This window comes from Malaya genurostris, chromosome 2 (genome assembly GCF_030247185.1).
Source record: "Malaya genurostris strain Urasoe2022 chromosome 2, Malgen_1.1, whole genome shotgun sequence".
Taxonomy (NCBI): domain Eukaryota; kingdom Metazoa; phylum Arthropoda; class Insecta; order Diptera; family Culicidae; genus Malaya; species Malaya genurostris.
The window spans coordinates 322,598,984-322,616,774 of record NC_080571.1 but is presented as its reverse complement, the minus strand read 5'-3'; the positions used below and the strand labels follow the sequence as shown (position 1 = coordinate 322,616,774).

The 17,791-nt window shown below is 35.8% G+C and overlaps 1 protein-coding gene across 1 annotated transcript in view; it reads right to left on the bottom strand.

Moving 5' to 3' along the window:
• LOC131431338 (ejaculatory bulb-specific protein 3-like) overlaps positions 1-17,791 on the bottom strand; it is a 42,968-nt gene that overhangs the window by 4,768 nt on the left and 20,409 nt on the right. The window contains exon 2 of the mRNA XM_058596990.1: positions 4,435-4,723. Coding sequence (XP_058452973.1) covers positions 4,435-4,627 — 193 coding nt within the window. The 5' untranslated portion in view covers positions 4,628-4,723. The remainder of the gene's footprint in view (positions 1-4,434; positions 4,724-17,791) is intronic.

The following is a 17,791-nucleotide window of genomic DNA, read 5'->3' as shown; positions in this document are numbered from 1 at the left end:
ATCAAAAATTTTTTTTCGATTTCGAAAATTTCATGTACTCCCCCCTGTGGTGATTTTTCAAGATATATGAAAATTTTACTAAGTGGACTAAGAAGGCTTTTTTTTTTAGATTAGCATCACTGTTTTAATACAAATAGGCAACGCAAATGTCAAGCACCAGTTTGGAAAAATGATGCTGACTGTGTGACATAAACGAAAAGCTAATAAACGAAAAGCTACTGAAGCATGCTTTTGTGAACTACTCGAATCAATCTGAATCAATTGGCGTCTAAAATTATTTAATAAATGTATGAAACATATTTTCATGAGACTGTTATGAAAGAAGAGAAAGGCATTATCACACCACTAGGTGGATTAAGAAGGGTTTTTTTATTGAATTCCAATTTACAATCCTGAAGCAGATCCAATATGACCTATCAATATTGGTCCATATTACGTAGAAAATTTCAGTGATCCAACATTATGGGAATGACAGAACCAGCCTGTTTAACCCTCTTTACCCCAATTTGGCATTTCCTTTTTGGCAAGCATTTCCTTTTTGGTAAGATGAATTTTAAGGTAGACCACATCAGGATGATCTGATTCACTCTTTTTAATTTCAGTTTCAATTATAATAGCGCCTTCTTCTGTTGTCAGATTTTACTCTGAATGTCTTTCTATACCACCTTATATTTTATTCTATTATTTGGATCAGGAAGAAGACAACTGGAATTAGTATCTGTCAAACTTGTTCTCCAGCAGGCATAAAACCTCCTCATCTTTTTCATTAATAGAATAAAATCATCCAAATGATACGTGTTCTTAAATCTAATGAGATAGTAACATAAGAAACGATTTCTTGATAACATTACGTGATAAATCAAAGTCGAAAGATGTGAAACTTTTTTTAAATATGCGGCACATGCTAGCAATGTGCTCGTTATATCTATAATTAGTTCCAACATAGGGAAACCGAAGAAAAAAAATAGGATCAAAGATTACGACGTCGAATGTCTAATTGTAACAATTGCAATTACTCTGAGCAATCGATCTGCGACTGAAGTAGGTCTGCCACAAAACTAGCCTTACAAACATTTCGATGGACAAATAATAAATCGAGACCAATCAGTTTGCAGCGGTCATGGTAACTCGGTAAGTTTATAGGATATCTCCATGGAAGACGTCGGAGAGCTAATCGGACAAATTTGAGTTGAATCGCTTCAATGCGTTGGGTTTCGTTTTGGTAATAAATAGATAACCGCAGCATATTCGAGAGTTGAGCTAACTAACGCGCAATACAGATCTTACAAGCAATGCACATCAGAGATTTTTTTTGTAACGCGGAAAATAAATCCTTAGAGACTTTGGAAATAGTAAGCTCTATGTGCTCTTTAAAATTGAACTTGGGTTCCAGAAGAACACCTAGGTCCTTAACAGACGATGCACGTTCGAGAACAGTTTGTGGAATATTATAGTCGAGCATTTAGTGGTATTTGAAACCATTTTGAAATTTGAAAGTCATCGGCGAACGATAGTTTCATACACATGATCGAAAAATTTAGATGGTTGAGATACAATAAAATTAATAACGGTCCAAGGTGACTTCCTTGAGGAACTCCAGAGGTAACAGATGATGATTAATTTTGTCGAACGCAGCAGCAAAATCGGTGTATATAGACTCTACTTGTAGTCGTGCTTGTAAAGAATGTATGATGATGGAAGTGTAGGTTACTAAATTTGGGGAAGTTGAAGGCTTTGGCAAGGATCCATGCTAAGTCTCAGATATGTAACTAGAGCATCTATGTGTTATAAAATCCAGAACTATAATTTCAAACAGCTTCGATACAGCGCATAAAGCAGCAATACCATGGTAGTTCGATACTATACCTTTGTTCACATAGGATTTCTTCCATATTTCAGGAACAATTACAGAACAACAATTTAAAATGTTAGATAGTGGAACCAACAAACTATTAGAACAATTTCTTATTAGCACGGATGGAACTTCTTCGTTTCTTTTCTTGTCCTACTTCGCTTCGTAAGTCTGTCGTTCAAATTTTGCTTTAGAGTGCGATTTTTACCATACACAAAATTTGAAGAATAGCATTCCATTTATTACGTTCTTTGCATAATAGAATGTGTTTTCACTGAGACGATATCTTCCATCAGGCATCAATATCTTTGAGTGCGAAAATCATCTCTCGATTTCCGCATTAGAATGGAGAAACGCAATCACAAAAACCGAAAAGTTTTTGTAATTCTTGATAACAGCTCTGTTGAAATAGCAATTTGTATCACTCGAAATCCAATAGCATAAAATCTAAATTTTGTCCACTGAAGAAAACATTTGCTTGAACCGCCTTCTAGTAAATTTTGGTTTTATCTAGAAGAAAATTCACTAAATTCACCAGCTCGACCAATTTCTGAAACGTTCGGCTATCTTCAATTTTTTAGAGTTTCATAAAACTCACAACCTTCAAAAATTTACAAAGAACTTTTTTATTCGAACAAATGTGGAATTATGTTTTTTTTTTCAAATTCGCGCGAAAACCGCGCCATAGCATCAAAATCTTAGCAGAAACCGCGCCAAATTCGTGAAAACCGCAAAATCCGCGCGACCGTAACAACCCTGCTTTTGCTTCCGGAGATATGATTGTATAAGTGACGTAACCGACGAAAAGCGTTGAATTTATACGCGCTCAATTTTCTCAGAGATGGCTGAACCGATTTTAACAAACTTATGCTCGTTTAGAATCTACTGTCGGGCCATTGATCAAGTTCAAAGATCAAATGACTGTGACTTTTGGTTCCGGAGATATAATGGCATAAGTGACGTAACCTACAAAACACGTTGATTTTTACCGCTCTTATATATAAGAGTGCCAAAATTTTGGGAACACCTCTTTTTTCGTAAAGCTCTAGTGTTCAGAAGTTTAAGCACCTCGAAAAAAAGCCCTCATGCAAAATTTGAGCTAAATCGGACATACGTAAGGGGTACTGCTCGGCGGTAAAATTTTGAAAATTTTCGATCTTGAAAATGCACCATAGGGGGGAGTACATGAAATTTCCAAAATCCAATTTTTTTTTATGCAGAAACTCTTAAAACTGCATGAAACGTCGAGATTTAGTGTCATCTCAAAAAAAAAATTTTTTTTTAAATCAACTTTCTGGGACTTCCCAAAAAGTCCCAAAAAGTCGATTTAAAAAAAAAATTTTTCGAGATGACACTAAATCTCGACGTTTCATGCAATTCTAAGCCTTTTGGCATCAAACATTTTATTTCGATTTCGGGAATTTCATGAGTCAAAATTAATGTCAGAAATTATTTCATAAAATGATAAAAAGTTCATGAGACTGCTTTGAAGAAAGAGAAAAGCATTATCACACCACTTGGTGGATTAAGGAGGGTTTTTTTCATAAGTAATGCACAATTCAAGCCAAATCGTAAAATGAGAACATGAAATTTAAGAAAAAAAAATCGTGATTTCCTAGCCAAAAAACAAATCGCACATTAGCTGTATCTGCCTAAGTAGGAATGGGCTATAAGTCATCTTTTTTTTCTATTGCAGTGTATTCTGGCGGCCAAGGAGGTGTATTTGCACCCCACCTATTATGTTCAAAATTTTCCAACGCATCAAGAGGAAATTTGAAACGGTTTCCTATAGTCAATTGAGACGCGTTTGAGTCCAAAACTACGGTCCTAAATAGGTTTGCTTGATTGCGTGAAATCGATAAAATTTGCCATACTAACAAAACTAAACGAAAAATGGGAACAATTTTCCTTTTGGCTAAAAGGGTTGCTGGGATTGCAATGCATAAAAAAATACCGTTCTAAATTCAACATGTCACTGATCAACGTCGTAGTAGAAATTGATCTTCTCAATTTAACGGAGCCTGGTAATGCTCACTATACAAACGTTCGTTTTGTTCCCCCATTTAAAGTCAGACAAAACGAAAAGGATTTACCAGCCTTCAGCAGTCAACGAAGAAACAGTAAATCCTCTCCGCATGGTCTCCACGTCCGCCACAGTGCGCTTTTCAATTTCAACATTTCAACATCATTTCGGCATCTATACGGCAGTCTCCATACGTTCAGGATTTCCCGGGCCAGCGGGGACACAACATTTTCCCAGCACGATGATAAATTGTCCAAGTATTCTACGTACACCACGGAAGTGCCTAGGGTGGCATACCAGTGTGGAGTAAAAGCTTCAGTTAATGATATTCAAGATACTCGTCTCCCTTGCTTACGCGTGGTATCAAAAGCCGGAGTTAATTGCGATAATTTGTCGTACCAATCCTCTTCAAGCACACTTGATGACAACGAAGTGCACCAGTGCACAAAAACACACCAGGAATTAATCACCACTGCTTGAACCCGACCAGATGGTACTGGTTGCAATCAAAACTAATGAAAACGACCCCCCCCCCCAGGCTTCGAACTTTTATACTCACTCTTCAGTTCTCGTCCTTCCTGGGTACAGGGACCCTTGTCCAGCAGACACTTGAGGTAGTTGCTCAGGATGCGGTCATTACCGAGGACCTGGTCCACATTTACGTTGTCAAATTTGTCGGTGTACTTTTGCTGCTGGGCGGTCACGAGTACTACAAGGAACAGCAGGGTCACGGACAGCGACAGAGAATACATTGCGTCTATGGATGGAAAGTTAGTTGTGGTGGTGCGATTTCTGGGGAGTCGTTCTCTGCTGCGGTGAGTTTTCCAGTGATATTCGAGCAAATAATACTGAAAATAAAGTTCAAAAATTCAACATCATTACACAAAAGCAGACACAAAGAAACATTTTAAGCGGATCAGGATAAAGTAGTTTATTTCCGGTAGATACGGGGCACGTTACCATTATTTCGTAACAGTGCTGACAAAACCAAAAACGGACAGACACGAGTCTAATAATCTGCTCATAAAGCAACTCCATGCAAGAAGGATCCATTCACGCCCTTTTCCTACTAATGGCATTTCACTCTTCACGGATAATTTTCATGTTGTGCTTTGCCGGAATCTAGATCTATTCCAACATGCAGAGAAGAGCCGTCAGACCGTCATTAGCCATTAACATTATCCTGGCGAATAACGCAAAGCCATGGCACAACCTCACTAATGGCTCTCGGGGGATTGACATTGGCACATGCTCCTTGCTACACAACACCGTTCTCGTCTGGTGAGATCGAATATGCTTCGGCCTAATCTGATTAGTGATTACAATGAGTGTACGAAAGGTGTGCTGGTACTTTCTCTGTTTCATCGGAGAACCAGTCGTCATCGTGGTGTAAGGATATGCTTCAATCTATTATATTTTAATCTGGAGAATCCTTATCTATCGGGCGGCTTCATTGCGGAAATGAATCAACCTGGTACTCGGTACAAGACCAGTGCCTATAGGATTTGGCTGGTGAAGCATCGTTGGCTTACACGCCTATTTATTAAACGTGAGATTTCACGTTTTACTAGAAACGCATCATTTGTAACGCTTGAATTTATCTGCAAGAGAATGTAACCGGTTGCATTGCAAAGTTCGTCATTGAAACAGACAAAACAATGTTTTGATGTGGAACACATCTTTCTTTTCTATATAGGGGTGCGAATTAGAAACTCAAGGAAAAATACACGTAGAAATGTGGTCAGGTTTTAAACACTCCCAGCTCAGTATATTTTGTATCAATTATTAATATTGTTTCATTATTTGATTGGAAATATTTCTATGATTGAAATTTTGATTAGTAGCGAGCAGTGTCCTATTTTGTCTGCTAAAAATCTCCGGCATATCTGATTTCCCTGTCAATCGATTCAAAAGCGAAGCTGTTGGAAGCACGCGAATCTATAAATAGAAGCAAAATAATAGCTAACGTTTTAGTCCTACGCGTAGCATGCCAGACGTAGGTTGTAGCTAGACAGCAAGACAAAAAGTGCTATAAAACGATTTGAAGCTTCAATTGGTATGCTCTGATCTTGTGTCATGCAAGCTCGGACGAAATTCCATGTAATGTCGTTTCGCCTAAGAAATTGACATTTATCCCAGGGTAAATTTTGAGTGCTTAAGATTAATTTCTATTTTTTATAATTTGAACTCGATTGATAATGAGAAAAAGTTTATCGTTTCAACCGAAATCGTAGAATGGTTGAGAAACTTAACGCTATAAAAATAACTTCTTGCATACAAAACTTGAACACAAGCTTGGCGAAGATAAGCTTTAAAATCAAAATCGTATCGCAGGTATGTACAAAGATATAATTGCATACATTTGGGATATTGGTGTAATTTCGTCGGCTATAAAACAAACAATTTTCGGTGTTGGTTCCTAATTAAGATAATTCTAGGCAGACTCTCGTGCAATAGCGGATTCAAAAGCGTGACTATTGATTGAACTGTTTGATTGTAGATCATTAGACATTTTGGTTGCCTTGTTCCACATCAATGGCTCGAACAACCCCATGGGGCTGATCCTTGTAGTTTTTCCTTGGTTCGTCAAGAAACATGGTACGCATCTATTTGCAATATGTGTTGTGTTCCCATTTTCAAAATAGGAATCTCTATCTCTATGTATGGGGCATTTTTTCATCTATCTTTTTTTTGGTAATTTTTTTTTTCAATATGGTACGTGGAATTTTCGAGATATGATTTTTTTAAGTTTCGCGATTACAAAAAAGAGCCTTTTTTCAACAGCCTAAATTCTAATAAAGATACAAAAATTCGTTCAAGACATGAAATGTGCGTCTTTTCCTAGGCTTTCAAATAAGCAATTCAATAAAACAACTTTTAAAGTATATTTAAAGAAAAAAATTAGAAATAATAAACAAATGAAAAAATTTCAAACTTGGACCTATTTTTTTGCTGGTTTTTTAGTTGAAAAAAGAAGCCTCAGGGTTTTAACTCAATCTTGACAAAGTAATCTAAGTTGTGCTTCATTACAATCTGAGTATTTCACTGAGCAGGACAATTTTGAGAACTTTTTTGCGGCCTTACCATCCCGAAACAATTCCGAGCAACGCCGGGTAATTCACCTAGTAAGGAGTGTATCGAAAAGTAGTTAGCAACATTGATTATTGAATAAAAAAGCAAAAAAAACATATTTTGACATCAGTTTTCGATAAATTGTTGAAAAATTACATTTTTATGCATTTCACTGATTATATTGAAGAAAATCCTAGTTTCTGTGAAACGCTCGCACTTTGGACTTGACATACTTTATTAAATTCTGCACAGATACTTTTGTGATTTTCCTGGTGGCAGCTGTCCAGTTTTTTTTAACTCCTGCATGTTTTGGGACACTGTACCGGCCTTCCGAAAGTGCCGCTTGACAATTGCCCAATACCTTTCAATTGGCCGAAGATTCGGGCAGTTCGGTGGGATGATGTCCTTTTCCACGAATTGTACATTATTTTTTGACAACCACTGTAGAACGGAGTTGGCGTAGTGGGCTGAAGCCAAATCCGGCCAGAAGAGAGGAGGAGCCTTATGCTTTCTGTACAGTGGCAGCATTCTCTTCTTCAAACATTCTTCCTCGTACACCTTGGCGTTAATTGTGCCCTTCGTGAAGAAAATCGATGACCGCAAACCACAGGTACAAATTGCTTGCCAGACCAACACGGTTATACAGTCTTCGCGTTCTTGTTTTGGCCTGAACTTGCTGTACCAGGGACGTTTTCGGAACCTTCTGTTTCTTGTACGTTTTCAGGGAGTTCCGAACTTTGATCCGTTGATTCATCCCGATGCTGGCGTTGAACTGCTTGGCCAAATCCCGCGCCGACACCGATGGGTTTTTCCTGATGTACTCAACCACTTTTAAGTCCGTTTTCCTACCGGATCGGGGCAAATCCTTCATGGAAAGGGTCTTACCGAACTTGTCGATAATATTTTTGACACTGGTGTGGTGCACTTTCACCCGTTTTGCAATTTCGTAGTGCGTGACACCACTTTCTGAGCACCAAGTGTGCAGAATTTTCTTTCGCGTTTCCGGATCAATTCGACTCATCATTGAAACGATAAACCGTACCGAAACCAATCGATTGCGCAGCTGTTATTGACATGTAAACAAACATATCACCGCAAAACACGCTGCAAAAATTAAGCCATTTCAGAGTTATAACTGTTTGAATGTTGCTAACTACTTATCGATACACTCCTTATGCAATATAGAACAAATCAATAAGATTACTAGCAGATGACAGCATCCCATTGAAGTCTCTATTATAACAAGAGTAGCGCGAAGAGGAAGCCAACAGGAACCGAACGAGCAAAGTAAATACACGTTATATGTTACTAAAAAAAATCAATAGGAGTATTGAATGTGATCTTCAAAGTAAATGGATCTTCACACTAAATTTTCGTGGTAGTTATCTGTAAAGTTCGAACTCGGAACAGAATCGTAAACTGGAATAGCTATTGGAACCAACTCCTTCGGAAGCAAAATATAAATCACGTTCATTTTCTAGAATTTTCTGGTAATTCCAATAAGTCCACGAAATTTCACCCATTTATCTCTTAAATTTGTATTCGAAGGAAAACCGAAAAAAGAACGAACAGCGGAAAACATTCTATCAAACGATAAATTGAACAGCACACTTAATTTTGTCTTTTATCGATGTTTACTTGTGAAAAACATCGTATGCTGCCGGATGCTGCGGACCGACATTGATTCGTACGTGGTGTACCGTCTTTTCAACAGGAGCAATCTTGCTGGTACATGGCTGAGATTAATTAAACTGTTGAATAAAATTTATTTTAGAATACCATAGTGCCCGGCATTGCGCATTTTCTGGATGGTTGTTTCGTTCGCAAAACACCACTTTAACACCACGGAAACCGATGAACGGGGAAATTTTCAATGAAAATTGTTTTGAAACATAATTGAGCGAAAACTTGGATTAAAATTATTTTGTTGTTAGAAGTAATCGATTTATAAGGAAATGTATGCCTTTTTTAATCTCACAAAATTGATCGTACACCAATATCGACACAATTTACTATGAACTCGTTTTGTGTGTAAGCTGTCAGTGTTAGAGTAAACAACATTAATATTTCGTTTTAGCTTTGGTTTGAGAGTTATAAATTAAACTACAGAGAAAACCGTTATTTTCTTGTAATGGAAGGCAAAAGAAAGCAAAGACAAGAAAATTGATCATTTCCTTGCGCTGTAAAAGAAAATCCTTACGCGAAATTGGAGAAATCGTTGGACGATCACATTCCACCGTACAGAATATCATTGACAACTGGAAAAAAATGAGGGAACTCTGAAGAAAAAGGCAGAAAGGGGAAGAAAACGGATCCTATCGGAAGTTGACGAACGGTTTATAGTTCGCAAAATACGAAATAACCCGAAAATAAGTGAACCGAAATTGACGGCGGAAGTGTCTCAAGATATCAACCGACCTATTTCAACTGAAGCTGTTCGCCGCGTTCTCCGGAAATCTAATCTGCATGGTCATGTTGCCCTTAAAAAGCCATTCATATCAGCAGTAAATCAGAAGTATCGGCTTGAGTTCGCCAAAACCCACGTAAACAAACCGCTGGAGTTTTAAAATCAGGTAATATTCACTGATGACACAAAAATAAATTGCTTTGGATATGATGGCAGACGAATTGTTTGGAGAGAGCTGAATACAGAGCTCAAATATATAAATATGAGACCAACAGTGAAACATGGTGGTGGCTGTGTTATGTTGGGGGTTTATGGCAGCTTTCAGGCACAAGAACACTGGAGTTTATCGACCGGAATATGGACAGAATGTTATTTATGGATATCCTAAAACGTAACCTAAAACCAAGTGCACAAAAATTAGGACTAACATCAGGATATTGTTTCCAACAGGACAATGATCCGAAAGAAACCGCACATGTTGTTCGGGAATGGCTGTTACATAACGTTCTTAAGCAATTGAAAACACCACCACAGTCAGCAGACATGAATCCCATCGAAAACCTATGGGATAAAATTAATCGGCGGTACTAACACTTCAAACAAATACTAACACTTCAAACAAAAACACGCTGAAACAGAATCATTTGCCATTGAAAATTTTCATTTTAAAACGTTTCTGGTGAAATGAAAAGGATCTTTGTTTTGCATTTTACTGTCTTCGTTCTACACAAAGAGCATCAGTACCAAAAAAAACGACTCATTGGCGACAAACTTATTCTACCAAACATTCCAATAATACTTTATAAACGAGAGTAAAAATCTACCACATTCAATATTGTGGGAGTCTTTTAGTGTAGAGCAATTATAGAAATGCTTAGCAGATCATCAGACTCGACCTTCTCCAATTTGGATGAAACTTTGCATATGACTTTAGTATGGCAAACCATAAGTTTTGAACCGATGAAGAGGTCAATCCGACTCACGACTGATTTTTAAAAAATGGCGTATGTATTTTTGCATTTCACAAAAATTGCATTTTTCAAATCGTTGTAACTCGGAAACCGTTAATTTTACAAAAATGGCGTTCAGGAAGTAGTTGAAGGGAATCGATTGGGTACTCTAGAAAAAATACACTGAACAAAATTTTTGATTTTTTTCTCTCAAAAATAACAAAAAAAAATTAAATTTGAAAAATTAGGGTTTTAATTTTATTTTTGATAATTTTTATTTTAAAGCTCTTATTAAAACCTACAAATTGATGGCTATCACATCCGTGCTTTTTGAAAAATGAAGAAGTTACAGCTAGAACAATTTACAGATATATTCGTAATTTCAAGTTCTCGTTGAAAGATAATCATTTAAACAGTAGAACTAACGTAATTACGTCAAAACGAATAAACACATGTAGATTCAAAGAGGTGTGCCAGTTCACTACCTACTGTTTCCTACCAACGTACGTACCGGCGAATTGCTTACCTAAATTCACATCGTAGAACAGATATCAGTTTATAACAAATCTCTTTCGAAACAGTTACAATACTACAATATGGTTTTCTAAAAGTGTTGTAAACCTTTTCCTGATTTTCTGAATCTTCTTAAGCATCAGTCGCGGCGGAGTATTCAAGAGCAGACAACATTGAACTCTTCAACAAGGGCATCGCAGAAATCAACGTGTCTCCGATATCAACGAAGAAAACCCGGGATGTTAATTATCCTCGAGAAAAATATTTGGATATTTCAAGAGGTATAAAAAAGCAAATATTCGGGTTACCGGCGGATGAAGAAGATCCAGAATTACTCAAAACGAAAGCAGCAGAGTTGGATGAAGTGATTACTAAAATGATAGAGAAGTTTGCTAAGCCTTATTGCACTAGGAATGAAAAAGTGCGTCTGACAGTCTTGCCAAACTATTAATCTAAGGAGAAAACAGCCACCCAATTCAAGGCGAACAAATACATTGTGTCGGAGGCAAGAGAATCAACTAACGAAAAAAAAGCCAAGAGACAAACGGGACGCAGCAGGAACGAAACGATAGAAAACGAGGTGCTTCAATATTTCAACAGCGATTACATCAGCAGAGTAATGCCGGGATCAAGAGATTGCGTCACAGTCAAAATGAATGGTAAATGTGAACGCAAACAAAAACGATTGCTTTATTCATCATTGAAAGAAATTTATTTGGGTTATAAGGAGGAATTTCCAGATCGAAATATTGGATTTAGTACATTCGCAGCATTAAGACCAAAACACTGTAAGTTGCTTGGAAGTTCTGGTTCACATAACATATGTGTTTGCACAATCCATGAGAATGTTTCATTAATGATTCATGCTATTGAAAAATATTTCAAGTATGATGATAGGAATTATTATTTAAAAAAGCTATTATGTGACTCATCAGAAAGATCCTGCTTCCTCCGTGAATGCAAAAGTTGTCCAGCGACACAAGATCTGGAGAGAAGCGTTTTAGACAATTCCGAGGAACGTGATTTGACTGAGATAAGATTTGAACAATGGGTTTCTACTGACAGATGTGATCTAGAGAAATTTGTCAAACCAGTAGAAGAATTTGCAGCATATTTTTGCGAAAAATTAGAAAAACTCATGATTGTATTAAAAATCAGCAATCTGATTTTCTTAAAAAGGCAAAATCTAATTTAAAGACAGGAAAAATTGTAATTATTTGGGATTATTCGAAAAATTTTCATTTGTGCTTCAGGATGCTGTTCAAAGCCACTATTGGAGCAATGATCAAGCAACCATTCATCCGTTTGAAATTGATTATAGGGAATCAGGAGAACTTAAACATTTAAGTTTCATTGTGATTTCAGAAGTGCTTAAACACGATACCATCGCGGTTCAAGTGTTTATTTCACATTTAATGTCATTTTTGAAAGACAAAATTCAATATTTATGTCTGACAATGAAAGACAAGCAATATTTATGTCTGACGGAGCTGCCTCGCAGTACAAAAACAGAAAAAAAAATAAAAGTCTCTGTAAATTCAAATCAATGTATAACATTGATGCTGAGTGGCGTTTTTTTTCAACTTCTCATAGTAAAGGACCATGTGATGCACTCGGGGGTAATTTAAAGCGAATGGCACGACGTGAAAGCTTGACTAAACTACATGAATACAAAATCACAACTGCAAAACAATTATATGAATGGGCAGAGCAGAGACGTCGAGATGCATTCACGGCCATGTCTTTTTGTTACGTGTCACAAGAAGAATATGAACGGGGTGTGACCGAGTGGAGTAGTGTTTATAAAGATACCAAAATCATTCCAGGCACACAGAAATACTATTCTTTCGTTTTGATTTCAGAAACCACAATCGTCACAAGATTGTATTCGAATGACGATGCACGTAGTACTCATACAATTTTCAAAAACATAAAACCTGAAATATAATTTAGAATTATTCATGTACATGTAATAATTGTAGATATAGCAAGCAAATAAACAATTCATGGAAATATAAAAAATGGTGTTATAATTAAATATCCAAGTATCTCAAGAACAGCTACTTTTAGAAGAAAGGATAGCATGAACAAATTTATTGCCTTTAACCTGTAGAATAATATTCTACTGTTTAAATGATTTTCTTTCAACGAGAACCTGAAATTTCGAATATATATGTAAATTGTTTTAGCTGTAACTTCTTCATTTTTCAAAAGGCACGAATGGGATAGCCATCAATCTGTAGGTTTTAATAAGAGCTTTAAAATAAAAATTATCAAAAAAAAACCGAAACCCTGAATTTTTTTTAATTCAATTTTTTTGGTTAGTTTTGAAATTATTGAGAAAAAAATCAATTTTTTTTCAGTGCATATTTTTTTAGAGTGCCCTATTGATTCCTTACAACTTCTTCCTGGACGCCATTTTTGTGCGATGATCGGTTTCCGAATTACAACGAGAAGAATTTGATCATTTGCATGCACCCGTAAACTGTTTTAGTTGTAACTTCTTCATTTTTCAAAAGGCACGAATGGGATAGCCATCAATCTGCAGGTTTTAATAAGAGCTTTAAAATAAAAACTATCAAAAAACAATTAAAACCCTGATTTTTTTAATTGAACTTTTTAGGATTATTTTGTAATTATTGACAAAAAAAAATCAAAAATTTTTTTCAGTGTATATTTTTTTTAAAGTGCCCAATCGAATCCTGAACACCATATTTGTACAATTATCGGTTTCCGAGTTACAACGATTTGAAAAAGGCAATTTTTGTGAAATCCAAAATCAAAGGTCAATCCGTCTCACGACTGATTTTTAAAAAAAGGGCATATAATCGGATTGACCTCTCCATCGGTTCAAAACTTATGGTTTGCCATACTGAAGCCATGTGCAAAGTTTCATCCAAATCGGAGAAGGTCGATTCAGATTTTGTAACTTTTTCGTCTACTCATTCCTGGAACTGCTCTGTATTTAAATGGTACCAGAAAGAAACCAGTTATCCGTTATCCGTACAACTGTTGAGTACTTTTTGCCACTTATCTACACCAGAACTAAAATTCTGTACCAGGATTCAGAAAACTAAAACTGAACTCAAGAACTAAATTCGAAATATAGAACAGATTCAGAACTCAGTTCCTCTGGTTGAGATTCCAGATCAATAATTTAGTTATGAATTAGCTCTAAAATTATGACACTAAACTCATTGTCAGAAATGGCTGTGGATTTCCGTTTAAGGTAAATTGTTGTTGGCTCAGAAAAAGCTATATTCGACCTTCAGTATGCGAAATTGAAACCTATCTGAAAGCAATGCAATCAAAAAAGAACCGGAATTTTCATTTTAAAATTCCCGCGCTTGTCCAATCGGTGAACTTTTATTCTCTCAACGTTGGCAACACTTTCATACATATTCTGTCAAATTTTGACGCGTATCGTACGATTAGTTTTTGTTTGGCGTATATACAAAGAAGTTGAAAAATTTTCGTGCGGTGATTTTTATAGTGGATGAAAATTTGGACATGAAAAAACCGGAATGATGCACTTACTTTTTTTTCTGCTTTCTCATTTTCTCATTGGATACTCGATACTTCAGAAAACTTTAATTGTGAATTATTTGTGGTTATGTCATACAGCTTGAAATGCTATCATAAATTGATGATCATATTTCTGATGGCATGTAGAAAAACTTATGTTGATACGTTAGATACAAGAAGAAATATGCACGATCAAAAACTTATCATTCTCTCAGAGAGTAAATTTTGAAAAGGCGCCTCATAGTTAAGTAAGTCGTATTCACGACAACAATAAGCAAAAGTTTATCATAAACTTCAACAACGAACAATTTATTGGTACTCTAATAATATTACTTTTATTATTTTCGTTTAATTAACCCCGACTTTAACCATCTATTGATACCTCTTTCGACCATTAATGTGTGATTGTGTCACTTTGCACTTGAAAGGTCCATGCATAATGGAAAATTAAACATAAATTTGGTTTACTTTAGAACAAGCGTTCTAGAATAAATCATGTACGTTAATAATTTTACTCGTAATTTAACTCGATTTCATAACAATAACGCTGAACTCCATTTAGTATACGACTCATTGAGTACCTAAATATGCATATGAATTTGTTGAATCTATTAATATGTTTGATAACCGAGTGCCAAGGACGTGTGTCGGAATGATAAAAGCATGTGAGTTGCAATAATGTGCTATCGATTAATATTTATCCTTCAAAAGTTGAAACGTGATTTCCAGTACAGTTTGTGCATAATTTAACTTGCTTTTGATAATGATTTGTTAAGGCCATTATTCAAAGTAAATAACGGTGAGGTCTGCTTGAAGATACGAAAAGAGCCACCGAGAGATGTATAGTGACAGGAAATGTGAGTATTGTTCATGGCCGAAAAGAGCTCGAACCTGTACATACAGCAGCCAGAAGAAGATCTATCACCACCATTTATCAATACGAAAAATAGGATCGAAATGCTCACCAGGCGCTCGGGGTATTGACTTTCATCAAAACAACACCCACAACAGTTGAGACTATGGCATTAACCTACTGCTTCCATTGTTTGTCTATAGTGCAAATAATAAAATTCCAGTTGTTTATTTCAATCCGACCGTTTCTAGGAATGCCTGCCAACGACGACGGCACAAAGAGGATTTTTCTCCAACGACAATAAAGTTCAATCTTTTCCGTCTTTTCCGTGCTATATCCTGTACGCTGACAACAGACGTACAACAAATGGAATACATGCACTAGCTAACGGCATTTTCTTTCCGAACTTCGTCCAGTCGAAACGTACCGTGTTTTGATATAAATATATTTTTTCGAGGATGTGTCTCTGGATATGACTGACTGATTGAATCACTAACGAACAACAGTTCCGGAGCCGCGTATGAAACCAAAATCCACCCTGTGGCAGTGACTGTTTCGACGCTTTTATTGCCTCGTACCTCTAGGAATTCGGACCATCCCTACAGAAACGGCAACGCGATTCCATCTAGGACTATTTGTGCCCCACATCAACTTTGCTTCCATCGTGCGCACCAGTGGTGCCAACTTACCCAATACAACAAGTTTTGGTCGAACAAATTTAGCATCTTTGAGTTATATTTGATTTAATTATTCCAAAACAAATTTTACAAATCACCAAATAAGATTGTTCTCAGCGAAAGATGAGTATGTTTACTTCAGTTTTCGGAACGAAAGTATGAAAAATTCTTTAATGTCTAACAACGAAAACAGCAATTTATTTTAAATTACCATAAGCAGTAAGCAACCTTGGAGTCTGCTTTCGTGTCTCGTCCAATACATAAAAAAAACTCTTTCAGCCCAAATGACAAAAACGAAACCCATATCAAAACAAAATGCGCACGACAAGACAATATCAAGATAAGTAAATCTCATAAACAAAAGGTGTACAACAAAAATTAGGAAATTCAATTTTTCCAAATGGGTCATTTCGCCGAAAGACCATTTACCGAAAGGCTAACCTCGAATACATCACATTGTTGATTAAAAAACTAAAACTTCTGGCTATTCATCGACAATAACCACGGCCACATAACCGAAACCACTATATATATATATATATATATATATATATATATATATATATATATATATATATATATATATATATATATATATATATATATATATATATATATATATATATAAATGCAGAGATCATTCCGATCATTCTTTGTAATCGCATCACGTAAGAACGGATGAACGGATTTACATGATTCTGTTTTTGCTTGATCAGTTTCTACCCTCACCGTGTTCGTACATCAAATAAATTACGAAAACTTGCCGGAAAAGTAGAAAAATCCATGAAGTTTTTTTTGTATGGACAATGAAATTTTCCACGGAAAAAGTCACCCATGCTTGCTAGATCATCGATAGGTGTTTGGCCGTCGAAGAAAGGAATACTAGATCGTTGAAAAAATCTTTTGGCGCGCAACGAGTTGTTTTGTGTGATGTTTTCACATGCATACTTGATTCATGTGATTCGTCATTCCGAGCCACGTAATTAATTGGGTATCAACAATATTGCTTGACAAATGATTTATGAACGCATATGAGTGTTCTAGCTATACCGTAAACAGGATCAAAAGTTCTGATATTGTTTACCAGAAGATGCATTGTGTGCAATGTAATCAGTTTGATGATTAATGTTGGCCATCGTAGGCGTGAGTTGAACAAATCACATTTTAGAACGATTTTTGTACGATTCAATGGTAGAATTCTGCTGTTTAAATAATGAGATCAAACAAAGAGGTTTGCCTTGCATTTGGCATGCTGACGTTCGTTCGCGTCGCATTATGCATTGACTCAAACGATAAGCTAAATACTTGTACAATCACTCCTTATGTTCACTCCGCTATAACAGAAGAATTGCACATTATTTTTATATAAAACTTTCATATATAGATTCTCAGTACCGAACTCCATCCCGATCAGATGCACATAACTAAATCATAACACAAATATATCAACAGTTGATATGTAAAACAATTTGTGTCATTTTGAGATATTTAACAAAATGAAAATTAAAACTTATAATAACAATATAATAACAAAATCAGTTATGATTTTTTTTCATTTGCAAGACTCAAGACAACGTTCATTATTAAAAAAATGAATTCTTTCGTTGCTTTATATCGAACAATAATGATCAGAATTTCCAAAATACTAAAAGAAGAAATCAGATCACTAAATAAACTATTCATATAATAAAAAAAATCATTCAACAATTTTGTATTGAAACGATGCTTAAAGTTGGCTGTGATATAGTTTTTCTGTGTTAAATTTGCTATCTAATTTATTACAACTATTCTTATAAATTTCGGACTTCTGTAGTTATATCAAATTCAATAATATTTGTGATACAAACGTTTCAAAATCTGTTACGATTTTGTTCCCACTAGAGTCTTTTTTGTTATGATTTTTGCTATTTTAACAGCTT